Genomic DNA, 25763 nt, shown 5'->3' with positions numbered 1-25763 from the left:
CTCCTCCTGTCCTGGTCCCACTGGGGCTGGAAACCTTTAGATGCGTGGCTCAGAACCCCTCATCGAGCTGCGCGCTCACCTGGAGCAAAAGGGGCGATGTTTCCATGTGCTGGCCCTTCTCCAACCCCGTGTGTGTCCCAACCTCAGCCTTCTGTTCCCCCAGACTAGAAAGTGTGTGCAACCTTCTTCAGCTGCATTTATCGTAGAGACAAACCTAAAATGACTCATCACAGACCATGTATCACCTGGGAGGAAAAATCTTGTTAATATGGCCCCGCTGTACATGATCCATCTTCTGTCGATAGTACATAATCTTTGACCCATGTGCTAGGATCATCATCACGTATAAAAGGAAAAGAGGAAAAAAAAATGTAAAATACTTGAATGAGAGCTTGTATTATAACATTAATATTATTCAGAGTATCTGCTTTCTAGGCTGATGTGATTCATTATTCTAGTAATGCTTTAGTCCTTTGTAATTTGTGGTAATTATGCTTTTTCCTTTTTAATACAAAAAAAAATGTATAAAAATAAAAACTTCAAAAGACAACGGAGCCTGAGCTGTGTTCTGCTGAGCTGGGGCTCTTGGGGTGAGCAGTCTGCCCTGTGTGTGTGCCCCCAGGGGGCTGGTCTGGAAACGGTGAGAGATGCATCACTGCTGTCCAAGGCCTCCAGACGGGATGGAGGCTTGAAAAGATCCTGGAGGGAACTGGCAGCATCTTGGTTGTGTAGGTACAAACTGATGTGCATGAGGCTGTGTTCTGTTGGGTCCTTCCTTAGGGTTCCACTGCTCACCCAACTTCTTCCCTTGGCAAGTCTCTTTCCGTAGGTTGTTACTGTACATTGGTTTGGGTTGTGTCTCCTTTGGGGGTGTGGGGAATGAGACGTGGCTCAGGAGGAGGCTTCTGCCGTGTCATGCATCAGCTCCCGGGTCTCCTTCCCTGTCCCATGAGGGGAAACTTGCTGTTTGCAGGCGTTGGTTTGTGGAGTGCAGATGAGGATGTGATTGCCCTTCATTCAGAGCTGGCACAAACTGCTCAAGGGAAGTCAGGCCTCTGCATGTGCAGGGTAAAGTGTTTCTAAAGCCCCGTGCCTTCTCATGGGGTTGCATCCCACATCCCAGGCATCCTGACTCTCAGAATAGAGGGTTTAATCCTGTGTAGTTACCATGATCTTGTTGGTATTTCTATAGAATGCTGCTGAGAGAGGCCAAAGCACAGCCTGTGAACACTGCAGTGTTAAAACCTTCATAATGAAAGCACCCCAGGAACTCCCCATGTGGCCCAGAACACATTGCCCCAGTGCAGGCAGCTGGAACCAAGCAACAGTGCAAGTAATGAAAACACTCAGCTTTGTGTAAAAATAGCTTCCTAGAGCAGTGGTTTGTGCCTTGGGTAGACAATAACCGCAGCAGAAGTGCAGTCATCAAGGAGTATGTTTACGTTCAGCTTTGGGCTCTGCTATGTGTGAACAATAACTTGGGTCCCAGTGCAAATACTGTTTGGCACAAATCCTTGTCTGGCTGCTGCCTTGGCTCACTCTGACCTCCTGGGTGCGTCAGGAATACTTTGGGAGAGCGGTGTGAGGCTGAGCAGGACCCTGTGTCTCTCGTAGGCTTTGGTCTGTCTGAACACTCTGTCCGTTCCATGAAGGTAATCCAGCACTCCCAGCACTCCGTAGCACTGGTTGAACCTGGGAAACAGGGAATGAGCATCACTGGATGTTACTGGGGTTACCCTGACCTCCCTATTTCCACTTCCATTCGGAACCCTGATTATCCGTGCAACTTCTGCCACTGAGAGCATCTCAGCGCTGCAGTGCTGACATGAGCTGAGCTTGAGGATAGGGCTGGTAATGAGAACCAGCACTGTGGTCTGGGTGATGTCCAGCACTTGGGTGTTGATAGAGCTGCCATGCTGGCTCTTTCTGCAGGAGGGGCAAGCTGTTGGGGGGAGTATGTCTGAACTGGGAGCACATGTGCAAGACGGGCACAGCTCTTGCACTGCTGTGGCATTATATCCCCGGAACAACCTGCTGGAACATCATCGCTCTCCAGTGTAAGAGGTGGCCTGGAACCTCTGGGTTAATGGGGATTGCCTAAGCAAGGTGTTATCTCATCAGTGTTACTAATCCCTCTGCATGGGAAAGGGACAGAGAGGTTCCTGCAAATCTATTCCAGCTTTGTGGCTTTCCCCTGCTCCGTCTTCATTTGAGATCACATGCAGTTCTCCTGAACTCCTAAGAGCCTTGCACAGAACTGTTTGCCCTATGCTCACACTGGGGGAAGTCCAGTGGTAGCTGCTACTTCTACCCTACTACGTGCTTTGTTCCCATGTAATCTCCAGGAACTTGGAACGCTAACCTCAGCGTTTGTGCTTTGGAGGAGGTTTCAAAGTCAGCTGCTGGAGGAGGCTGGATGTCAGTGAGGTGCCCAGCAGCTGTAGGGCTGGAGTCCTCCAAAGCCCTGGTCTCTTAACTGCTTTAGAAACCAACAGCATTCAGCCGGCTATTGGGATGGGGTAAGTTTCTCCTATGCAAACCCATCTGACCCTTGGAAAGGAGCTTTGCAGGAGGGGAAGAGGGAGCCAGGCAGTGCCCCGACCTACTTGAGGTGGTGGAAGTCATGGAACTCCGGTGACGGCAGGAAGGGCAGGTGGTATCCGCAGTGTGAGATGCTCGTTGTTACCAGAGCAAGGGAGAACCACACTGCGATGGAAACGATGTGAGAGCCCATGAGCATCGGGCCAGTCATGGCAGGCAACATGTTGGACAGCTGGAAATGAATAGCAAACAGCCTTATTAACGGGTCCATGACAAGCAGATTCAAACCCCTTACTAAAATCACAGCAGCATCAAAGAAAGAATTAGCTGAGTTTTACTAACATAGTCCCACCCCAAGCTCTAAACTTGTACTAGAAGTTAGACTTGAGATCAACCCACAGTTGTGAAGGCAGCATCATTCCAGTAAATCCCCCTGGAGCCTGAAGTCTGAATTTCATCTTGGAATAATCTGAAGCTGCTCTTGGGAAATCTCAGTGTAAAAGGGCAGAGCCTGTGGACATGTGCAACAGCATCAATGTGGTGATCTGGCTGCATCACCGCATCGTGTCCTACCAGTGGCACAAATGGCTGTTGCTGCCCAGATTATCTGTTGGAGGTCCTTGGATCTGTGCTCTTAAAGCACTCGGTATAAACAGATACTGCAACCCTTCTACAGACAAGTAGCACTTGGCAGTGCAGCTGAATTTCCTAAGAAAGAAGTGCTGTTTAATTTGCTTTTCTTACCACTCCTCCTCATCCCATGGAAATCACACTCTGTGCAGGGTGATCATGGGAGAATTCACTTACTATGTGCTCTACGGGGTGAGCATAAATGGAGACCACACCGATGGGGGCTGTCCATTCGTGATGTTTCTTGTGAATGTGCTTATACAGGAGTGGGAGGTGAACAAGCCTAAGCAGAGAACACAGAGAAAGGCAGGGTCTGAGCTCTGCAGGAAACAACATAGGGTATCGTAACACAGAATTGCTGCTGGGGACTTGCTCATGCCCCTTCCAACATAACAATGTTGGAGCAGCGGGAATAAGAGTGTAGGAGTCCTGGTTTCCCTCTCTGTATTGAATATTGTGGCCTTACTCAATTGATGTGCCCACTGGCTGATGTTAAACTTAAGATCAGGTAAGTCCCATAAATCAGTCCCTGAATGACTCTTGCTCAACCTTGGGAGCACTCCTTAGGGAAAGACGTGCTTTGTATTTTCACTGGTTTGACTTTTCCTGCTGGCAGCTGCCAGAGTCAGAACTTCAGGTTCTGTGGGTTCTTTGTAAGAAATGGCTTTTTGAGTTTTTTATCTGCATTTGTCCAAAAGGGAAAGCTATTGCTGAGAATGCTGTGCTTGCTCCTGCGCAGTCTTTTGTAGGCTCTTTTCTTCCTTGCTTTAGTGCTTAGAAAGCCTGCAGTGTCAGGAGCCCTGTTCTGTAGGTGCCGTACAAGTGAACAGTACCTCAGTCATTGACCTCTTGAGCTTTTTGCTTTCAGGCCAGTCAGTCTTGTTCTTCTCTTTTCGAGGAACACTGGGTCACAGCTTTGGTGTAAAGCTCTCTGGGTTGTTTCTTCCTTCGCCTTTAAGCTGCTCCACCTTTGTAATTTTACCCATTTTTCTTACTTTGGTTACTAGCAGCACCAAAGCCTCACATTGCAAGCGTGGATTTCAGGGCTTGTAAGTCACCTCATATATACAGAAGATAGGTAGAAGAGGGGGGACTGGGACTACAGCTATTGCAAGAGATGGGTATGAGCTTAAAGGCATGGAGGAAACCACAAAGTCCTGTTCCTGTGCTCAGCTCACCTGTGTGTATAATAGAAGAGAATTTCCTCCACTATGGTAAAGATGCTCATCTCCAGCAGGAACCAGCGGAAGGTGGGTAACTCCTTGCTGAAGGTGCTGCCCCACCATTTCAGGATGTAGAACATGGGCAGAAGCATGGGCAAGGAGATAAAGACCTGATTGCACAGCGCTGTGTAGGTGGCTTGGCGCAACTTCTTTGTGTTCACCTGCAAAAGAGAATTCAGGATTTGAGGCTAAGTCAGGAGCAATGCAGCTTTGAATGGGAAGGAGAAAGAGCTTTAAGTTTTGTAGGCAGTTCCCATGTTAGTTTTGTGATCAGCTTTTTAACAAGCAGCCAATTCAGAGCTGATCAGTAGCTTCATCCCAAGAACTGCCTTCCTCTCTGCAGTACGTATGGAAGATTCAGCTTGGTTGTCCTTGAATCCTATCTGGTTGCAAGAGGAAAGCATAACAGGTTCTTCTCCCTGCTCCTAGCTTGAGAGACAGCAGGAAGTGTTTAGCAAGCAGAAGAGGCAGAGTGAGAAATACTTACAGGATCATTCTTGCCCAGCTGAATGCGATAGCGAGTAATGAAAGTTGGCTTTCCCGTTACATCAGCCACCATAAGGATTCCATTGAAGCACCAGAAAGCAAGGGCAGGCACCAGCGCAGCCCCTGTGGCATGAGGAAAGGGCAGAGATGTGTGAATAAATTGAGGCTAAATCAAAAACAAAATACAGTGGCATCGTACCCAGAGGATCCTGCTAGGACCCAGATGTGCCAGATGCATATCCCCTGCAGTGAGGTGCTTTAAAATGGAATATGGATACATTCAACATCCAAGTAAGACCTAGGAAATGGGACAAGGTTATAGGCAAATGTCTCATAGGTTGAAACATGCCACAGCTGAGGCCAAGAAAGGGCTTTTCTGGGAGGCTGTGGGATCTTTGTCATGGGTGGTTGTTAAATGCAAGTAGGATAAGGTTGAGTTGATCTATAGGACCTTTGCAAGATCCCTACCAGGTCCGTTCACCAGCTGTAATCACAGACAGAGAAGTTACATAGGTGCTATGGCTCGCTGATTTTACTTCACTTTTCAGTAATTCTACTGAGTCATTCAGTTCTTACAGGAACAAAGTGTATCCACTTTATGAAGCCTTTTCAGCAGCAGCAGAAAGATCAACCTTTTTATCTGTGTAGGGTGTCTAGTGTGAACAGTCCAAAGCCAGCACAGTGGCACTGTGTCAGCTCTGTCTCTCTTTGAAGCTTACGTGTGCTTTTTCAGTGAGAGGATTAGTGAGTTGAGGCAGGCATGCCCACGTCCCATTTTTAAATGTAACACAAGGATGGTTCCTACAGTAGAGAGCTGTTAAAACTCACCGAGTAAGAAGAGTGTTGACTCCTTTCCTTCTAACAGGTAGTAGAGCTTTAGCCACATTGTTTGCCAGAAATGGCCCAAAGTGTCCCAGATATCCTGCACGTACCTGCAGGAATAAGTGTTCTTGGTTGCCCATCTTTTCATCATCCATTTCCCCTCTCCACAGAAAAGCTCCTCCTCAAGCCCCTTTGTTCAAACCATCTTACCAAGCAAAGCTCTCTAAGGCAGTGAATAGGAGAAGACCTGCTCCGAGGACACAGGCAGTGACCTTCATGGCATCCCAGAGCTTCTCTTCCTGTGAGCAAGCAACAAGAGTGAGCGTGTGCTGCTGTGTCCTGCACTAGCACTTTCTGTGTTTGAAATGCAGGCGATGAAGGCAGTCCTATGATGGGCTGTTTTGTTCCACAAACTCTCTAAAGAGCACAACAACAAAGCTGTTATGGGACGTAGCGTGTGATCGAGCAGGGGGGAAGTGCACACGCATCCGTCTGCCATGCTTACAGAGACCTGCACGGTCTGACATGGAATTTCTCTGGAATAATCAAAGGGAGAGAAAGTGCCACTGATTTTTCCCTTTTTGTTTTCATCTGGCACACTTCCTGGTACCTGGAGGACTACAGTGTAAGGGGCTTCTGGATAACCACAGCCAGCTGGCAAGGAAGAAAGGGTAAAGAACTCCACCTCAACAGCTCCCTCCCTCTGTATTTTCTCCCTCTCAGGATGCAGTTAGGCTTCCTCCTTGTAGCAGTCAAGACCTGCTGTGCTCAGATGAACTGAATAACAGCTCCAGTTAATCCAGAAGTACTCTTCTCCACTTTCCTCTTTGCTTTGAAGACTGATTGTGAAGTCAGGCTCATGTGCCCAGAATCTTGCCTATTCTTTTCCCCACAAGTGCAAGAGAGGTTTAATACCTTTCCTTGCACAATGCACTTTGTGTGCCTTTAGGCCATCACAGGTACAGCTAAGCTCTAGTACTGAGAGTACCACTTGGCTAATAAGTGCCATGTGTATGAACAACTGCACATGAACAAGGAGCTAAAATACTCGAACGTATAAAGTGCTCTAAGTCCCTGCTATCAGTCACAGAAATGTTATCTACTGAACAAATATTCCTGTGTACAGCATAAGGACATAAAATGTGATGTTACTGTGACTTTTTTTATCACAATAAGGATTTTAACTACAAAAAGCATCTTCAGTGTGAGCATTTAAAGATCCAAACCCAAGTTGTTTAGCCAAATATATGACAACTGTATAATTAACTATCTATCTTTCAGAGTAGCCTGAGGTGGAATTGGTTCTGGAGTTCAGCAATCTTAGTTTCAGTTTTCTTGGGTTGGTGTGCATTGTATTTATCTGCAGGATATATGTTTAAAAGGAAATCAGTGCAGTTCTAAAAGTCTGTAGTGTACTAACCAGTGTCTGTTTCATTACTCTCTCCTTCCTGTTTTTAATACGTGTTGTTGTGCTGCACAGACTGGAGTAAAAATAGCATGATTCACAGTTGTTGTCTTGCTTGTCTCCCATCAGAGAGGTCAAACGAGAGGCAGCTCACTAATAAATGCTGAATGCAGGTGTGTTTAGGGTAATGCAATATGGAGGAATCCTCTCTACACAACTTTCAGTGCTTTAAGATTCGGTAACAGCTACAGAACATTAAACACTGCCCAGGACTTGCCAGCACTATCTGACTGTGCCAGGACAGAACTTTGCTCATTAGCACTGAAACTTTCCCTGTTAAAACAAACAACCTTCATCTCTTATCATTTATTTTTAATCCAGTTAGGAACCGGGAGTAATTTAAAGGACTCTTGCCCTCCAGCTTGATGTTTGTGAACCCTGCAGTTTTACATTGGTAGCAATGCGATCAGTTGCCAGCGTTATCACCGGTTTACTGAGCTACAGACAGAAGGCTGGGAAAAGCCACCTATTCCAGCTTCAGAGGGTGCCTGCTGGATTCAGGGTTGGACATTTGCTCTCTCAGCAGTTTCATACTTCCAATTGCATCCGTGTTGTATCTCGTGTCCGCTGACATAAGACTCTCTTAATCTCTAGACCCTGGAACACCATCTTATTATCTGGAAGAAAAGGTTACAAAGCTATACAAAGCTTTTGTAACATTCCTAAGGGAATGGTATCCATAAATCCTTCTTCTGGGATGAAGGAAGAACACACCAAAGAAAAAACTCGGATGCCTTACAAGGTCAGGATTTTTAGTTAGACCAAATAGTATTTCAGTTATTTAGCACCTTCCAGCTGAAGAACTGAGCTTCAAAATCTACTAACTCCTAATGCTCATCACTGTGTGTCCTGCTTTGAGACAGGACAGAGAGTGGCTGAAGCTCAGCACTTAAGCTATTTTAAAAGCCCTTTGGCTTGTTTTGAGCCTGTGTTTTTATTGCATGTGATGATTACATGAGTGAATCCCACTCTGTGGAATTACATGAGCTGTAGGAGCACAGTTTATATAGGAAAAAAACCACCTTGTTCATCAAGTCCCAGTGCTAATATCCTGTTCCTCTTCATGCCAACAGCTCCAGCACATTAATTGCCAAACTTTGATCCATCTTGCCCTTAAAGGGCTTGTAGAAGTTGGAATATTCCTTTAGTGTAGAAGAGAGAAACACTGTTCAGCAGGACCACTTTGAGGACTGGGCTCAGTTAGGTGGCACAGCTTCTGGTTACAGGGGAGTGCTGTGGTCTCTTGCCATGTAAGCAAAGGTAACAGACCCTTCAGCTGCAGCTCATTGGAAGGGAACAATGCTGGGAAGCTGTTGCTGTAGTGGTAAGAGATGATACTTTAAAAGATAACCTTGAGTCTTTACCTGCTTCTGCTGCTCAGCCATGGTGGGATGCCCAGAGACTCTTTTCATCTGAACTAAACAGTGATCTAAGTAAGTGAGCCTTGTACAGCTGGCAAGTGGAAGAATACACTGCTGACAACAGCAAAACCCCTCAGCTTCTAGTTCACTTGCAAAACTGTCAAGTACTTAATCTCTGTGCTGTGTCCTGTCCTGTCCTATTCCCTCCTTCATCTTGGCTACTGAGCAAACTGAGCTCCTGAGGAGAGAAATCCCCTTATGTCCTGATGAGTATTGCCTACAGGACTAACAGGGATGCAAGGGTAACAAAGACACATGGGAGAACAGCCAAACCCAAAGCTTGTGATCGTGGCACTTGTGTGTTGTGGCACAGCTTCCTCCTCTGATGTGGCCCAGGAATACATTGCACCCACTGGGAACTCCAGCCCTTCACTGACTGCAGGGAAATAATGATATGGAACCTGTGCCACCAGATACGATATGGAACCTGTGTCACCAGAATGGTGACAAGTTGTTAAATTAACAAGGATGGAAATAAAAATCCAGCTACAACAAAGTGAGTTTGTGCCATGAAGAATTAACACAGTAGAGCCCCCCACAGCCTTCAATCTTGTGCCAGAGGAGCTGTGAGTTGTGAGAAAATCATCTTTGCTTCAAGTCCTGCTGTGGTCAGTTTGGTGGTTTAAAGTCCTAAATGGACAAGATCTTGTAATAAATCTCCCTGCATTTGACCATTTGTTGCTGGTTTTGGTAAAAAATAAAATAGAATTAAAATAAAATAAGCCCCAAGGTTAAAGTAGCTGCTGGGGCTTCACTGCTGGCCATGGCCATGGCAAGATCTCTGTATTTCAGGACCTGCTGTTGCTGTCCTAGGGATTATTGTGTAACTGTTTTGATATTGCTGCATTCTTACTATAAATTATAACTAGCAAAAGCTAACAAAACATTCCTTAAAGTCTTCATGGCTTCACCTGAACACAAACACACGAATTCTAATATGAGGGCCAGATTACTCATGGCTGCAGCATTAAATCCTTTTTGCTTTTCATACTCAGAAGAATATTCAAGCAGAGGCAAAATGTGTTACCTAAAGTATAAACAGAAACAGTTGGAAATGTGTTCATTACGAAGATGATATTTCATTACCTTTCTGATGGTAGCAAGCCTCTTGGGAGTACTCCTCTTGCAGCGTTTCAGAGAGGAGGAATACACTGCCAAAAAGAAGTCCTTATGTTAGCCAGAAGGTTTGAAATGATAGCTTTCTGGGTACATCCTTACAAATGCAACTCAGTTTATTTACAGGAGTTTCCAGCTCTGTTTCCCTGTGTTCCCTATGTTAGCATGCACGTCAAGGAGCACGAGACGAAAATTGGAGACCATCTTTCTGCTCGTATTCCTGTTTTCCCAAGGACAGGAAAAGACAAGAACAGTCACCACACCACGTACTTCAGTGCAAGAAGCTGATGATAAATGGTTCTGAGAAGAAGAAATAAAATAGGCAAGAAGTGATTTGAAACCTGAAGCCATGGATGTGAACTCCCAACCCCCTGTTTCGAAACAGGGCTCTATGTGCTCCCATGGGAAATGCTCACTTTTGGTAGCAGCCTTGAAAAACATAAATGAGTTAACTCTGCCTCCTTTGGCCAAAGCAGTAGTGAGAGAAGTGCCCTGAGATGGTGTTGCTTAAAATGAGAATGTGTTAAGGAAGTCACAGTGTCCTAGGACTTCTCATGTTTCCTGAGACCTGGAGTTCCTCACTCTTAGACTTGTGAGCTATTGGAGCCAGTATGAGAGGTCTTCTGTGTATTTTATTTCTCCACTATATCAAAGTTACCAACATAACCTGATTGAAAAAATATAGTTGAACTTTAACATATCTTATGAGGAATACCTGCAAGTAGCAACCACAAATAACTTGCCAGCCTGAACAGAACAGCATAAATCACTTGCCACAGGACAAATGGATCTTATCGTCATTTCCAAAAGCCCTTCTGCTTGCAGTGATGCAATCACGTTACGAAACATGCACTATGCACCTATCTTGTCACAAAGGTCCTCTCAATGAAGGTGTGCCCACTGCCTCCAAGAAAGCACTACTAATGCTCAAAACATGTCAAGCTTGAATAATCCATTCCTTTATGAGGCTTTGCTCCATTCCAGCTTTCTTAGCAGGCTGTCTGGAGCCCTGAACAGTTGAGTTCTAAGTGTCACCATAGAGGGAGATTCCAGATCTTCTCTGGGAAAACTGTTCAGGTATTTGACTACCTTTGCTGTGATTTCCCCACACAGTTCCTAATCAGAATGTCCCTTGTTATATCTCATATCCCTTGCCCTTTTGCTGTGTTGTCTTCTCTACCACCAGCCAGGAGGGAGATGAAAACAGCAGTATGAAATGATTCTGCTGGCACAGTACACCAAATAGCATTGTCACAGTTTTCTGTGGTTAAAGAGATTATTCAGCTCAGACGACCTTGTGGTACAACATTACCTCTCAGGGAGGCAGACATAAGAGGGGTATCTCAGCTGCTTGATGGAGGGCTGCTGAATCTTTGTGTGGGAATGAGCTCAAAAGCAGAGCACAAAAGAGAATGTGATTCTGTTCTGAGGTTTTAGGAGGAGAAAGAACCATTGCTTCACCAAGTCCCAGATTCTGTGAGTTTAGGAAAGAGTTAAAATTAGAATCATGTTTCTAGTAGTACTCCTTTTAAATAACCAAATTATGACACAGGTCTTGCTTGGGCAAAGACTCCCAGTTCAAAACGATCCTGTGCATCTCCTTACCCTCCCTCTCTCCAAAATCTCAGCCAAGTCATATTTACAGGATAGAAACTGACATTATGTGCCTTAAAACAAGATAAACTCCAATGGATCAGGATTCCCGAAATATATCATTGCCTACATTCTTTTATTGTTGGAAAATATCTCTTCTGATTCAGAATACACCAAGTACATTAAAAAAGCATTAGTGTAACCAGGGCTCTTTTGGCAAACAAAAAAGCCATTCAGCTGCTTGGCAGTGCTCTTGTGTTGGCGTGTTACACAGCCCCGAATCAACCAGTGAAGATCTCAGCTGCCTGCAGCTATTTCCAAATATCAGCTAGAACTAGTGCTCACTTACTTAAAAGGGGAGTAAAAGAGGTTCCTTTTTGGTTATTTCAAATTAGTTAACACAAAATTTGATTCAAACTAAATTTTCACCCCTAAAGTAACTGTTTTTCCAATCAGTGCCTTGGTGTTAAAGCGGAAACGAAACATACACTGGTCCATAAAGAATTCCAGTGAATTTTGTTTAATTATTTCCATGTACTTCATCACTTGTCCAAGAACTGTTCATTAAGTCAGAGATGTGTTTTCACTGAATTTTCCACTTCAAGTGTCAGAAAAAGCCAGTTTGTCTGTATCATGTTTTAAAATGCTCAACCTTATCTGAAAAGGAAAGAACTGCCCTATCTTTTATATTTGTCTTAACAGTACTATTATTATTTATGTCTCATTTCTGCTGTCCCATCAATTTCTGTTGCCCCTAGCTGAGGCTTCTCCTCGTATTGTACCCAGTACTGTGTCCTGACAGCAGCTAGACCATCCTGCTTCTGGCAGGCACAGCTCAGTAATATACTACACTAACACACAGTAATACATTACACTACTACTAAGTACATCGCTGTGATGGTCTGCCTGCCCACCCCAGCTTCTTGCTATTCCTCCCTCCTGCTTGATTTTTCTGTTGTAAACCTTCTTTCACTGGAATTAACCTTTACAGTGCCCAGACAGTGGAAAACAACCCACCTGAGAGGGAAAAAGGCTACAGCCATCCATGGAAGTATAGAAAGGGAAAAACATAAGAACAGCTTACCTGGTCACCTGAAGAGTTTCATATCAGCCACGCTATATGAGCAGACACAGGACTAGACATCGTGTTTGGTGGATGTCTCGCTGTGCCAAGCAATGCACAGGTCTGAAGGCAGCCAGAGTTCCTAGAAGAGCTTACACTCATCCTTTACACAGACATACATTGCCTTTGAATGACTTCCTCAATGTTTCTATCACATCTTCTCAAGCTGCTACACCCCTGACTTCTGCCTGTCTGTTCTCCTGCTAACTGCAGCCTAGGAGAGGTCCTTTGTGCCCATTCAGAGCCTGGGGCTCAGCTCTTCACCTTTCATTACTGCTGTGGAAACTTTATGAGGGTTTAGGCGAAGGACACGGGGGGGGTGTTTCCAAGCAGGACCTGGCTGTCCCCTCCCAGGCAAGTCATGTGAAGCCAGTGCCATGTCACTGCTAGTACTGGCAGCATTCCCGGCGTGCATACACAAGCTGTCACTCGGTAACCATTAGGCATACATCTCTGCAGGTAAGAGTCTTAATGGCTGTGTCTGAGAATAAAAAAGCCACCTAACCCTTAAAGATAAATAATTTTTATAATGCACTAACTCATGTTTTGAGCACAAAATAGCCAGTGCAACTGAATGGGTCAAAAGTGAACTTGCTAAAAGCAATAAGGGTCACTGTGGAATTTGGCAAAACCCCAGCAGTCCAGTCTTCCTGGTGTCTAGCAGTCATACCAATGCTGCTACTATATGGTGTCCTCCACCAGCTACAGCTGTAGTTTCCATCTGTAAGGACAAGATGCAAATAGGTTAGAATGCAGTTGGGCTCAGTTGTCTTTAAATACAATGTTTACAGACCACAAAGTCTGTAATTATGCTGTTGCAAAGAGCAAGATGGAATTGGCAGTAGCATTGGTCTTTATTATGCAAATGTGGCCCCAATCTCTGTTACTTACCTCATATACAGTGCTCTATTATGAATTAAGCGTGGAGAATTGAGAGTGTTGCTTGCCATAACTTCTGAGATTTATTTCTCCACACAAGGAATAGCAAGGAATACCACCTTGGCCTCACAGCTCTGTATGGCAATCCATAGGTGAAGCAACACCTCAAGCTAGCACCAGCTGTTGCTGTAGAGAGACTTGCAAGCATGAAGAACTGATGCCTCATTGCCTGCGCCCATTTCCTTGTCCCTACCACTACTAACTTCTTTCTGGAAAGAGAGTATTCCCAGAACTCCCCTCACAGTGTCCTCTTGGCACGGTAAACATACAATATTGCTTCATTTCACATTTAAGACTGTTTTATTTGTCGCTTTCTCTTGACTGATCCTAACTATTCCCTAGTAGGAAAAGAGATTGTAATTTTCAGCTGATGCTACCAGTTGTTATTTGTCATAAGACAGCAGACTCAACAGGGAGGAATGCGATTCCTTCCAGACATTTAAACACGTGCAGAGGGGGAAGTGGGAATGGGCATTTCAAGAGGGGTGCTGCATGAATGCTGTCCTGAGATGACCTTTCTTTGGGCTGGGGCTTGCACTGGGAGGACTGTTCATCCAATAGCCAAAAGTGAACGATAAGCTGGTGGATTTCACAGGTGTCAGTGCTGCTTTTAAAGGGCTGTTTGATTCTGACATTGATTATGTCTGAAATATTTATACCCAACAGGAACAGAGCACTCAGCCTATTAGTCATGAGGATGTGAACGTCATTTACCTTCTACTGCAAGTTTGTGTCTAGGGCAGGTGGGCAGCAATCTGAAAGCTGACTCTGTCAGGTGGTTTGTGTCCTGCTCTGCTGTCTTCACTACAAACACCCCAACCTTAGTGCTGAGGCATGCAAGAAATCTGATCTCCTCTCAGCAGAAAGGCTCTTAGATCTGATGCTTCATAAAATAACTTCTCTTTGTTCACTCTCCATTTCTGCAATAGTCACTGTTTCACTGCTTGAAAAAAGTATGAGAAGGATAAAACCTATGCACTGTCTTTCAGGACTGTGCAAACCCACACTGATGGCTCCTCTAACATGGAAGAGGAATCTGAACTGAGCACACCTCACTTCATCGTTAATCCCCTGCATTCTCAACTGTATTACTACCCAGCTGCCAGGGCAGATGTGTGCCACCACTCAGTACTGCAGTGGCAGGCTTTGGGAGCATCTCTGGGCAACACAAAGGTTAGGAAAATGCAAATGATGGCTTTGTTGTTAGGGTTCAAACATGTTCAGCAACAGCTGCATCTTTTAACTCTTCATTCACTTTTTAAGGTTTCCATAAGTAAGTTTTTTACCATTTGTGGTGCTGTTACTAAGCTCTAAAGGAAATGCAGAACTGTTTCAACAGGGCATGATATAGGACATGGGGCTCCAGCGAGCGAATGTGAAAATACTGAGCTATGGCCCTTTATTCCTTTATTTATGATGTATTATATCTACACAAAGCATTTTAACTCTGGTGCTAAGTACAGATGGTGTGAGGGCTTTTCAGGAACCTGCTTTGGAGGCTGGACCTGAAAGCAAATTTGGTTACTTCCAAATACAAGAATTATGGGACTTTATTAAAGAGCAGGGTGCCTTTCCCTGCTATTCTTCATCCTCATTAGCAGTGATCAAAATTAGCCATGATTGCAACAAATTCTGATCTCCTTCAGTAAAGTACGTCTCCAGCTCTCCCCAGCAGTGGTTCTAAACATAGAATCGTAGAATAGTTAGGATTGGAAAGGACCTAAGATCATCCAGTTCCAACCCCCCTGCCATGGGCAGGGACACCTCACACTAAACCATATCACCCCAGGCTCTGTCCAACTTGGCCTTGAACACTGCCAGGGATGGAGCATTCACAACCTCCCTGGGCAACCCATTCCAGTGCCTCACCACCCTCACAGGAAAGAATTTCCTCCTTATATCCAATCTAAACCTCCCCTGTTTAAGTTTGAACTCGTTACCCCTTGTCCTGTCACTACAGTCCCTAATGAAGAGTCCATCCCCAGCATCCCTATATGCCCCCCTTCAGATACTGGAAGGCTGCTATGAGGTCTCCACGCAGCCTTCTCTTCTCCAGGCTGAACAGCCCCAACTTTCTCAGCCGATCTTCATATGGGAGGTGCATCCTTGAATAGCTTTTTTTCCAACTACACACAAACTGTTAAACATTACAGGCACAATTTATCCCAAGTGATTATTTCCTGCAATACATTTTTTATTACAGTAGCGAGGCACACACATTTTTCCTGTTCTGAGATAATCCATCCTTGCTTTTCCCCCTGGATTCGCCATACCTTTAAGTGCTGTGTTTACGAGCAAGACAAATGATATCTATGTTTTGTTCTGAATTCTACAGGGAAAAACCTTAACCTTATACTTACAGAGTGGTGTATTCCAACCTGCTCTATTTACCTGCTATGAACATGTGTTTTCTTGCATGAAATCCCAACTCGAGTGAGCACGGGAAGAAAGGTGATTACATTCTGCCAGTCTAGCAGAGTATTATTATTGCTTAATATATAAATTATGCAACACCAGAGACTGCAGAGCTAAGGCGAAATGGTGGCTATCTATCATCCATGAAGACAAACTGTGAGTCAAAGTAGCGCTCAATAATGGGATGTCATAAGATGCTGACAGCACCAAGGTCACTTGATGGATAGCAGCACGTGGAAAACCTCCTCTTTTCTAGAAGTTACATTTGTGCTGGGGGATGAACACTAAATGTGAGGCACTGAACTATGTCTGAAGGGTAAAAGATGCCACGATTTGGGCTTCCAGATACTTACATGAAAACAGTAGGCAAGTAGCTGAGATTTAGTGACCAGTTCTGCATCAGTACCAGTACTGCATCAGTACCAGTACTGCATTATTTGATAGCAAATACAACCCTATCCAGAACGCTGCACTCTAAAAGAAAGGAAATACTATCTAAGCTTAATTATAGTAGACAAGCTTCCAAATAAATTGCATATCTGTAGTCAAGCATCAGCCAGCAAAGCAACCTTTGGCAGCTCTGTTACACAAGAACTTGTATTATGCTGCTTTATTGAATACAGACATCTGTGCTAATGTAATTTAAATATCATTTAAATAGCCATTCAAATATTTAAATAGCAGTATCGGAACGGGGCATACAAGGATGCCGGGGAAGGACGGGTCATCAGGGACTGTAGTGATAGGATGAGGGGTGATGGTTCAAGCTTAAGCAGGAGAGGTTTAGGTTGGATAGAAGGCAGAAGCTCTCCCCTGTGAGGGTGGTGAGGCTCTGGCACAGGGCGCACAGAGAACCTGTGGCTGCCCCATCCCTCGCAGTGTTCCCCAGGCAGAGGGGCACACCTACCACCCTTACCCCCTCCCAAGTGCAGCGAATGGACTCGCCCAGTCTCCTTCTTCAGGCAACCCGGCCGATCCCATTACCCGCACAGGGGGGGGGCGGACAGGGGTAGAAAGCTCATCACGCCTCCCTCGGCTGTGGGCAGGCGCACTGCGCGCACAACCCCGCGTGGCGTTCACCCCCCTCCCCTTTTCACCTCCGCGGGAACGCGCGCGCGCGGCCGCTACTCGGCCGCGCGCTGCGGGGCGGCTTCCCCGTAAGTCTCGCGAGAGGGAAACCAGCCCCCTCCAACCCCCCCGCAGACGGGCCGAATGGAACCCCCGCCCCTTTCCCCTAGGAGTGGTGATTGGGGCGGGGGGGCTCGTATCGCGCATGCCCAGTGGCTGGTCGGGCCCGGGCTTCCGGGCGGGTAGCGGGGTGTGTATGCGTGTAAGTGTAAGTGTAAGTGTAAGTGTAAGGGGGGGGGGGGGTACGGACAGGGAATGGCGGTGGGGAGCGGCGGAGCAGGCGAGTCGTGGGGGGGACGGAGGGCTAGAGCGGCGCCCCGCGCGCGAGCAGGTGTGGGGAGGGGGCCGGACCGGGGCCTCCGCGGCTGAGGGGGGACTGAGGGAGGACTGAGGGAAAACGGGCACAGCGCGGCTCCACCGGCAGCGTTGAACCCCCGCGGCCGCGCTGTGTTCCCCTGGCAGTGTTGAGCTCCCGACCCCGGCCTCACTGAACTCCCTCCCGACCGCCGATGACGGAGGCTGGGGTCGTTGTGCCCGTGTTGGTGCAGGGAATGGTGAACAACGGGCGGTTTACCGCTGAAGCTGCCGTTAGTGTAAGCTGAAAGACCTCACCTCAGCGTTTCCCGGGTTACGCCGGAGGAGCTGGTGTCTATCAGTGCGGTCCGTAAGGCGTTGTGTGGCTGTTTCTAAAAGCTATTGAAGTAGGTGAATGTTAAACATCAGGATTCTGTGCTTGTACAGCTGGTGGCCGAAAGTTTCTGAGCTTATGGTGGGAGAAAAAGACGGGGAGAATGATTCTCTTCATGAATAACTGCTCTGTTAATTGCGCGTCTGCGCCTGTAACCTGACCGGATGCTCTAGATCTCTCTCAGCGTGTTTATGTGAGGCGATAAAAGCAAGAAAAAGCGTTGGTATAAACGTTAATGGGCTATTTTGAAGCTGAAAATGGAAGTGTGACTGACTCCAGCTTACAGTGCATTCTTATATGTATCTATTTATTCGCATAAAGCATTATTTGTCGATTTCTTTAACACAGCACACCGATAAGATCGCACAGTTTGCAATTCAACCCTTCATCTGAATTCAGCATCGCTCCCTTTCCTCTGGTCCCTGCAAGATGCCGGCGGCTCTGGCAGAGAACAGCCAGGTGATCTGTGAGGTGTGGGCAAACAACCTGGAGGAAGAGATGAGGAAAATCCGAGAGATTGTTCTGAGTTACAGCTACATTGCAATGGTAAGTGTTTTATACCGGATCTAGTTGCCTTAGTCAAGGGATTTTGGGGGTAGAGGAAGAGGTTGATTCTTGAGTGAGAAACTGAGTCAAACTGAGCTAGAAGCCATTAAAAGGTAGAAAGCTGTTCAGTAGAAGCTTTCTGGAGTCTAATACAAGTAATGCTGAGTATGGATTGAATGAAAGGGGAGAGATGTGCACCTTAAAAACATGAATTCACTTAATATTTAGCTGTTTATAATTCATGAGTTTGCACAGCAGAAAAATGAAATGTGTCAGATGTACAATTGGGTGTAAATCTTTAGTTCTCCACCAGTGTATTTGTCTTTTGAATGTCTTTCTCTGTTTGGTTATGGAAGATGTCGTGGTCCTGTAGGACAAAAAGTCTGGAAGTGACAGCTAGTGAGCTGGGCTTTCACTGAGCTCAGATGTTGATTCTTAGGGAAGAGAAACATTCTGGCTGTAAGTACAGCAGCGTGTTCAGAAAGCTCTGTTTAAGAAGACCAGAATCTCCCCCAGGTTGGAGGAATCTCTTCCTGCTCTTAAAGTCTTGGCTGGAGTCAGTTATTTACATAAATAACTGGGGTTAGTTATGATATTGGAAGTTACACTAATTTTGCTTAGGAACACTAAACTTCAAGATACGAGAAGTCCTAAACAAAAGCATGGCATAAAACCACATGCCCCCGCAGTGTGTGTGGTGTTTCAGAGTAGAACACAGCTGTGGAAGTGAATGTGATTTTTTTTTTTACCATATGTCAGTGGGAAATGGGCTGTCTTAATCATAGAATCACAGAATAGTTAAGGTTGGAAAGGACCTTAAGATCATCCAGTTCCAACCCCCCTGCCGTGGGCAGGGACACCTAACCTAAACCATGCTACCCAAGGTTTCATCCAGCCTGGCCTTGAACATAAGACAGGGATGGAGCATTCACAACCTCCCTGAGCAACCCATTCCAGTACCTCACCACCCTAACTAAAGAATTTCTCTCACTGAGAGTGTGCTTGTGACCTGTGTTAGCAGCTGTGCTGCCAGAGCGGGCACACAGAGATCTTGAGCCTGAGAGAGATTTTGCCACATATGCAGCACTGGATCCTTCATGAAAGATTTTGCACACACTCTAGTCAGTAGAAGTGACATGACCTCATCTGAGAGTAAAAATAGTGTGAAAGTTGGGTTTTCAGGAAAGATAACTCATGGTCACTGGCCAAGTAAAATGTTTTTCATGTACTTGATGGCTGCTCTGTTGTTAAGGTCTGTTTTGATTGGTAGTAGTGTTTGTTCATGTAGGCATTGGCTGTTCCTCAAAACCAGGTAGGTTATCACCACCTGGACTATCAAATGGACAGAGTGCTGAATTCAACTTGTATTTAGAACATGAAAGAGCACTGAATAAATAAAAGCCCATTTTAGTAGATGTAGGGAAAACGAGAGAGTCCTTTGCGAGAGAAATGTTTAGATTATACAGTAGTGCATATTGGGTGAGTTTGTAACATTTTTGTTGTGGAATAAAAACTGCAAGAACTATTACATAACGGAATGGTTAACAAGTTGTGTGGGGTTTTTTTAGTGTCTGACATGTAGCAGTTTAAAACCTTTATGAATATGAAAAAAGGGGGAGGGGGGAAGTGATTTTTACAAAACAGTTCAGGGAATGCAGTGCTGAGACCTGTGAGTGTGGAACTGAGTAGATTCCATATAGGGTGATAATAATGACTCCTAGTAGAACAAGTGCTGCAATAAGCTTTTCCGTTCTCTCCTAGGACACGGAATTTCCTGGAGTTGTTGTAAGGCCGATTGGAGAGTTCCGCAGCTCTATAGACTATCAGTACCAGCTCCTTCGGTGTAACGTTGACCTGCTGAAAATTATCCAGCTGGGCCTGACTTTCACAAATGAGAAAGGAGAGTATCCCTCTGGGATCAATACCTGGCAGTTCAACTTCAAATTCAACCTCACGTGAGTCTTCTGAGCTCAGGAATAATTGCCTTTTCTCTCCTGCTGAAGTGATGCTTTCCTTTGGCAAACACAGGTGTCTGTATGTTCATTACTTGCTGGTTCTGAGCAATAAGTGTTCAGATTCTAACAGATTTCTGTGGGAAACTGCTGTGGCGTGAATGGAGTTTGCATTTTTTCTGGAAGCCAAAGCTGTGCCAGAATCCTTTCATTAATACCCTTTCCCTTGATACCCTTAATACCCATTCCCTGTAGTTCTGTGTTCCTTAAACTTTTTTTTTCTGGAACACTGTTAGAGTCTGAAACTTTATACATTTCATATACATATCTATATATGAATATATAGATAAGTCTATCTTTTTCTGCTAAAAATACATGGATGTGCTGTTTTCAGCAGAAAGAAAAATACCTCTTTACAGATCCTTGCTAAAATATAAACTGGGATCTAAAAAAGAATGTTTATGTAACTGTCACACCAGGTTCAGGAGAATGGGTCTTGCTCAGTGGAGTGTGGCAGTTGTTCTTGTCTCCTCCATACTGCAATATCCTGGGTTACCGCTGAAACAAGTTTCATTATCCCTGTCCCTGTAATTGTAAAGTAATTGTAAACTGTAAACTCAGCATAATTACCACTAGAGCTGCCTGGAAATAAAGAGAGGGTTTATCTGGCAAACCCACACTTTTCTAGGAAATCAATCAGTGTTTTTATGGAACTGTCATTGGAGAACATAACAAAACCTCATAGCTAGTGTGTGCTGATCATCCAGTTCTTGAACCCCAAAGTTGCAATCTCTACTTCCACAAACTTGTGAGCCTCTTGAAGTATTGAAATGGCAGTGAAGTTTGCATAGTGTGATCACTTCATGTGACTCCATTATCATATTTGGCCTGAATTTTGCTGTGTGTTGTCACGTCCTTCCCTCCCCGAACCCTTGAATGAAACCAACCAGTGTGGAAGTCAGGTTCCTGCTCAGCTCTCCACCAAGCGTCTCATCACTCATCCCTGCCTTCCTTCCTGAGTCAAGTGTTAGGCAATTTTGTTTACTCCCAGAGATAGAGCTGGAGATGATGATACGGTGCTGTGTGCTGTGAAGTGAAAAAGAAAAATGTAGACAGGAATGATGCTCAGTGCTTTGGAGTTGCACATCTGCCTACGTGAGAGAATTCCCCTTTTCTCTGGGCTCTCATCCATGGTGCTTCTGTTTGTCGTGCGGAAGTGACATTTCTCAAAGTCATTCAGTTCTACAGAGGAATCTTTGGAATCTGCAGTAGCAACAGAATTATTAATGACAGCAGAGTGGGTTGTTAGAGATGTAGGAGGCTGCAGCACTGGTTTTAAAACTGATGAAATTTGGTAACCCCTGAAGTGCAAAGCTGCTTTTCTCCTTCAGGGAGGACATGTACTCTCAGGATTCCATAGACCTCCTCGCCAGCTCTGGGCTGCAGTTCCAGAAGCATGAAGAAGAAGGGATCGATACTCTGCATTTTGCTGAGTTGCTTATGACATCTGGGGTCGTGCTTAGTGACAGTGTGAAGTGGCTGTCCTTCCACAGGTAGGTCTGGGATGGTCCCTGATGCTGGCAAGTGGGAAATCTGTTTTTGATTGAAATACCGCTGCTTTTGTCCATGGAGACTGACACAGATTCTAGGGAGAATTACCAGCTTTGTAGTTCTTAAAATGAGCTTAAAGGTATGAAGGCCAAGTTTAAGAAGCCAGGGCAGTTAGCACTTGATTTTGTTGCTAGCACTTGCTGTGGTCTGGATTTTGTGTATGTGTTGCTTGCAAATCCGTTTGCTGCTGCAGTCTTCCTCTATGGAAGAAGTTGAAATAATGATTTCTACACTTAGTATCTTGTGTGCATTGTAAAGAAAGGGTTTTGTTTCTTACTCCTTACAGTATTGATGGTGTTCCCAACTTCCATCTTGTGTTCATGTAAATCTGTGTAGCTAAGATGTCTTTCTTGTAGAGTTTCAAGCAACTTGATGACAAATCCTCTGGTCCTTGATACCATCGCAAGTGAAAGGACTTGAGAGAGGAGGAGGTAGTGACAACAAATGCTTACAGAGTTTCCTGCTTTTCTCTTTTGCCTATAGTTACAGAAACTTGCAGTGTTGGGAAGAAAAGTTTGTTCTTCACAGTGGCTTAGCTGTTCCACAAGAGGTTAGCGAGGCACCCAGGGAGCATTCAGAAGTCCTACACTGACACAGATGATCAGGGTGAATTCTGGCTCTGATCCAGAGAAGCTTTATGAATGTCAGAAAATGTGAAGGTCTGAAAGCTACAGCACGTGAAACTCTTGTGAAAAATGAGATATTGGTACCAACTGAGTGTAGGTGTTTTCTGCTTATCTGGTTTCTGTATGTTTTTGTTTTCAGTGGTTATGACTTTGGCTACATGGTGAAGTTGTTGACAGATTCCAGGTTACCAGAAGAGGAACATGAATTTTTCCATATCTTGAACCTTTTCTTCCCATCTATCTATGATGTAAAGTACTTAATGAAGAGCTGCAAAAACCTCAAGGTACTTGTATGTCCCTAGCAAGCAAGTGATGACAGGCATCAACCCTGTAAATTGTAAAGCCAAGTGACAGAACTGCTGCATATGTCATCCTTGAACTGGAACGTGTATAAATGCTCGTAGTCACACATAAGCACCTATGACTAAGTTGGTATCTCATAGATAATGCCTCTCTGGCTTTAGTCTTATCAATATGTATTTACATAGGGGATGTTCCCATAACCTTCCGGTTTGTGTATCAGTAATGTCAGAGGCTAATTACAACGCAACATTCCTTATCTTCCCTGTGCAAGGTGGAGTATTTCTTACATGAACTGCTCCATGACTTGATTAACTGGTAGACACTCAGAGGCTTGAAAATAACTTACTTACTGAATCACAGCCTTGTTGGAGGGAGAGGAGGGAGAGAGAGGGCCAGCATTTATAACCTATGAATGTACCCACAGTCATCTCAAATATCTGCAGCAGGAAAGCAAGGTTCCTGAATTTGGGATGAGTATTTATGCATTCTTGAACAATATTTACTACTGTGTTTCATTCAGCATGCTTTGGAAAAGTGTGGCAATTCTGGTAAGGGATGGGTCTTCCACCATAAACACTGTTGTGTTCTCATTGCAGGGTGGCCTTCAGGAAGTGGCAGATCAGCTGGATTTGCAGCGAATTGGACGACAGCACCAGGCAGGATCGGATTCTCTCCTCACGGGAATGGCGTTCTTCAGAATGAAAGAGGTACTGTGGTATTCTTTACAGTTCTCCTTTCTCCAGTTCCTATCCGTAAATGTCAATGTGCACAATGTGGTTTTTGTTTTGTTTTGTTTGGGGGGGGGGCTTTTTTTTGAGCTTTGTGGCCATCACACTTCAAACTGTCAACAATAGGAAGTGTTGATACTGGAACAGACTTCGGTTTACTTGTCTTTCATGTACCTCCTTTAATTCACATGCTGCATCTTAGAGGTGGCTGACTTCAAATAAGCTGTTTAATTTACATTGGGAGCTTTCTGATTTGGAGGCACAGCTAAACAATAACCATTTCTTCCTTTTCTTAACCTGCAGTTGTTTTTTGAGGATACAATTGATGATGCAAAGTACTGTGGGCGGCTGTATGGCCTCGGCACAGGAGTGGCTCAGAAACAGAATGAAGATGTGGACTCAGCCCAGGAGAAAATGAGCATTTTGGCTATTATCAACAATATGCAGTCATGATGAGCGGCACCCCTCAGCACAACGTGGCTTTACCATATTGGCAGCTGCTGTCCTCAACCATTTTCCCTAATACTGTCTCAAACAAAAGGCATCTACAGCACATGTAGCCTGCACAAGGCTGCAGTTCTGCTGAAGAGCAACATCTTCATTTGCAACCCACAAGAGGAGAGTTGACTTGAATTCCTAATGCCAGCATTTGTGGTTTGCCATCTTTTAATACCAAGGGCAAAAGAACCTACTGTATATACCTATGTTTTTTTTCCTCTTTATACTGTACAGAATCTGCAAGGAAGGGTAGAATATTGAGTAGGGCTGAGGATCTGGAAATCCAGTGAAAATGGACACAGACATGCAGACAGATTCGTAAATTGTGTTTTATAAAGCTTATTTTAAAACTTCTGCATGTTGTGAGAGTGACTACTTCACCTCATGTGTTGCTTATTTTATCTTGGTGTGGTGTGTGGAAATGGCTCCCTTTGATCACTGCGGAGGTTTGGGAACAGTGACATTAAAAATGATCCTTGCAGCTAAAATTATTCAGAGATTTGCTTGAACAACAGTGGGGATGGATATTCCTGGAGCTGGTTTGAGCAGCTCTCCATAGTTTCTAATTCTGTGTGGTACAGGCTGACCCTCACTGAGCCCCAGCTTAGTTCTTACGGGTATTAAGAAACTGTTCTGGAAATAGCTTGAGGCCTAGAAGTTTGCCTTTGGCAGAGACTTGGACCAATGCTTTGACTTTAGCTTTCATTTAACCTCCAAATTTTATTCTTCTCCTTGCAACCCAAGAACTTCAGGATCAATACTTGATTCTCTTCTCCAGCCCCTAATTTTACTGTCTATCTGCTTAACAACAAATGAAACAGCTCCCTTTCTTTTCATTATAAACATCTGAAGTCATTAGAGGACGGAAGAACAATTTGGGATCCTGACTCTTTAAGCAATGAGCTACTCTATTTTCAACAGCTCTAATATTTCTTAAAAGCCCCTTTAACCCTTTTGGACATGGCAAGCTTAAAATGTTAAGACTTTATCTTGCATTTTAAACAAGCTTAATTGATCCATGAGTAGGAGCTGAGGTTTAGAGCTAGTTTTTCAAATGCTTGTAAATACTACTTGTTTTTAATTTTTGTAAAATAAACTTTTTTTTTTTTTTAAACCAGGTTTTGGTTTGGATTTTCCATCAAGCACTAAAAGTCCCAAAATTGAGGCTTTATCTGAAGTTGTGATACATGCTTAAAGATGCTCAACTTTCTTTTTTACCATTTATGATGTTTTGCTGTGGTAGTTCTTAGTAAAATCTGCTTTTGAGTTTATTGTACAGGAGCTGATGGAAGTTGAGCTCAAGCTATCTCTGGGGAACTGGTGCTCTCTTCCTGCGCACCTTAGCACAGCTGCTGGTGTTGAGTGTTCTTTAGTGCAGTATTAGCCAAAGCTGTTTCACTTGTGTTCTGTGTGAAGTTCTCGTGCTCCCATCTCAATTCACTGCTTGAAGCGCAAGAGGCTGTTCGGTGAAGCACTGGCTCCCCCTCCTGGTTTGCAAATACTTTGCACAGAACGTGGCAAGTTGAAGTTAGAGGCAGCAGTTTGCTGCATTAACACGTCCTGTAGTAAAACCCCCCGCATTCGTCTACTGCTCTTCAAGTTGTTCTGAGGCTTTACTCAGCCTGGAGCAGGAAATTATCAGTAGCAAGTCTGTGTTTTGTCTGGAAAGAATCTGGAACAGGTCTTGATCTCATAAATCCATTCTTCCTACTCATATTGTACTTGGAAACCTAGATTCATGACACCTCTTACCCCTTCCTACCACAACATTTCTTGCTGCATTTAAAAACTTGCTTCTAGAAATTACTAAGATATATGCTGTGGTCACTAAGGCTTATGCAGCCTTGTTCTTTTCTTAAGAAGAGTTAGTTTTGCTAACAAGACAGGCAAAGCCCTCCAGGTAAGCTGT

General features: G+C 44.7%; 2 protein-coding genes across 6 annotated transcripts; one reads left to right on the top strand and one right to left on the bottom strand.

The window, feature by feature from the left end:
* Window positions 1–241: 241 nt before the first annotated feature.
* On the bottom strand, window positions 242–12948 carry FAXDC2 (fatty acid hydroxylase domain containing 2). Of its 2 annotated transcripts, XM_061343998.1 has the most exons (10): window positions 12382–12948; window positions 9675–9739; window positions 8532–8579; window positions 5913–6001; window positions 5709–5812; window positions 4882–5003; window positions 4350–4555; window positions 3349–3454; window positions 2607–2773; window positions 242–1692 (listed from the first exon to the last, which is right to left on the bottom strand). In XM_061343998.1, the coding sequence occupies exons 3-10, from the start codon at window positions 8577–8579 to the stop codon at window positions 1536–1538; spliced, it is 999 nt and encodes a 332-aa protein (XP_061199982.1). In that variant the 5' UTR covers window positions 9675–9739; window positions 12382–12948; the 3' UTR covers window positions 242–1535. The 2 variants fall into 2 exon arrangements, with proteins under 2 accessions (XP_061199982.1, XP_061199983.1); XM_061343999.1 differs by lacking the exon at window positions 8532–8579 and having other exon boundaries at window positions 12382–12942.
* Window positions 12949–17014: 4066 nt separating this feature from the next.
* On the top strand, window positions 17015–24959 carry CNOT8 (CCR4-NOT transcription complex subunit 8). 4 transcript variants are annotated; one of them, XM_061343967.1, is made up of 7 exons: window positions 17015–17084; window positions 17939–18136; window positions 19898–20091; window positions 21480–21641; window positions 22465–22609; window positions 23225–23335; window positions 23660–24959. In XM_061343967.1, the coding sequence occupies exons 2-7, from the start codon at window positions 18020–18022 to the stop codon at window positions 23807–23809; spliced, it is 879 nt and encodes a 292-aa protein (XP_061199951.1). In that variant the 5' UTR covers window positions 17015–17084; window positions 17939–18019; the 3' UTR covers window positions 23810–24959. The 4 variants fall into 4 exon arrangements, with proteins under 4 accessions (XP_061199951.1, XP_061199950.1, XP_061199953.1 ...); XM_061343966.1 differs by lacking the exon at window positions 17015–17084 and adding an exon at window positions 17137–17233; XM_061343969.1 differs by lacking the exon at window positions 17015–17084 and adding an exon at window positions 17403–17562.
* The last annotated feature ends 804 nt before the right edge of the window (window positions 24960–25763 follow it).

Source organism: Neopsephotus bourkii, unplaced genomic scaffold (assembly GCF_033783945.1).
Source record: "Neopsephotus bourkii isolate Nb327-2 ecotype Australia unplaced genomic scaffold, CSIRO-AGI_Nbou_v1 NB_1846, whole genome shotgun sequence".
In the NCBI taxonomy this organism is placed as follows: Eukaryota; Metazoa; Chordata; class Aves; order Psittaciformes; family Psittacidae; genus Neopsephotus; species Neopsephotus bourkii.
Note: the sequence above shows the minus strand (reverse complement) of the source record. Positions and strands in the feature narration are given on the sequence as shown.

Bases quoted from the DNA above. Each gene is read 5' to 3' on its own strand.
- CNOT8 (XM_061343967.1), top strand. From the start codon at position 18,020: ATGCCGGCGGCTCTGGCAGAGAACAGCCAGGTGATCTGTGAGGTGTGG. The intron at 21,642-22,464 runs GTAGGTCTGGGA...TTTTGTTTTCAG, and splicing joins AAGTGGCTGTCCTTCCACAG to TGGTTATGACTTTGGCTACA. The intron at 22,610-23,224 runs GTACTTGTATGT...TTCTCATTGCAG, and splicing joins AGAGCTGCAAAAACCTCAAG to GGTGGCCTTCAGGAAGTGGC.
- FAXDC2 (XM_061343998.1), bottom strand. From the start codon at position 8,579: ATGAAAAGAGTCTCTGGGCATCCCACCATGGCTGAGCAGCAGAAGCAG. The intron at 6,002-8,531 runs GTAAAGACTCAA...GCTTGCTCACAG, and splicing joins TGGCTGAGCAGCAGAAGCAG to GAAGAGAAGCTCTGGGATGC. The intron at 4,556-4,881 runs GTAAGTATTTCT...TCTCTTTTGCAG, and splicing joins AGCTGGGCAAGAATGATCCT to GTGAACACAAAGAAGTTGCG.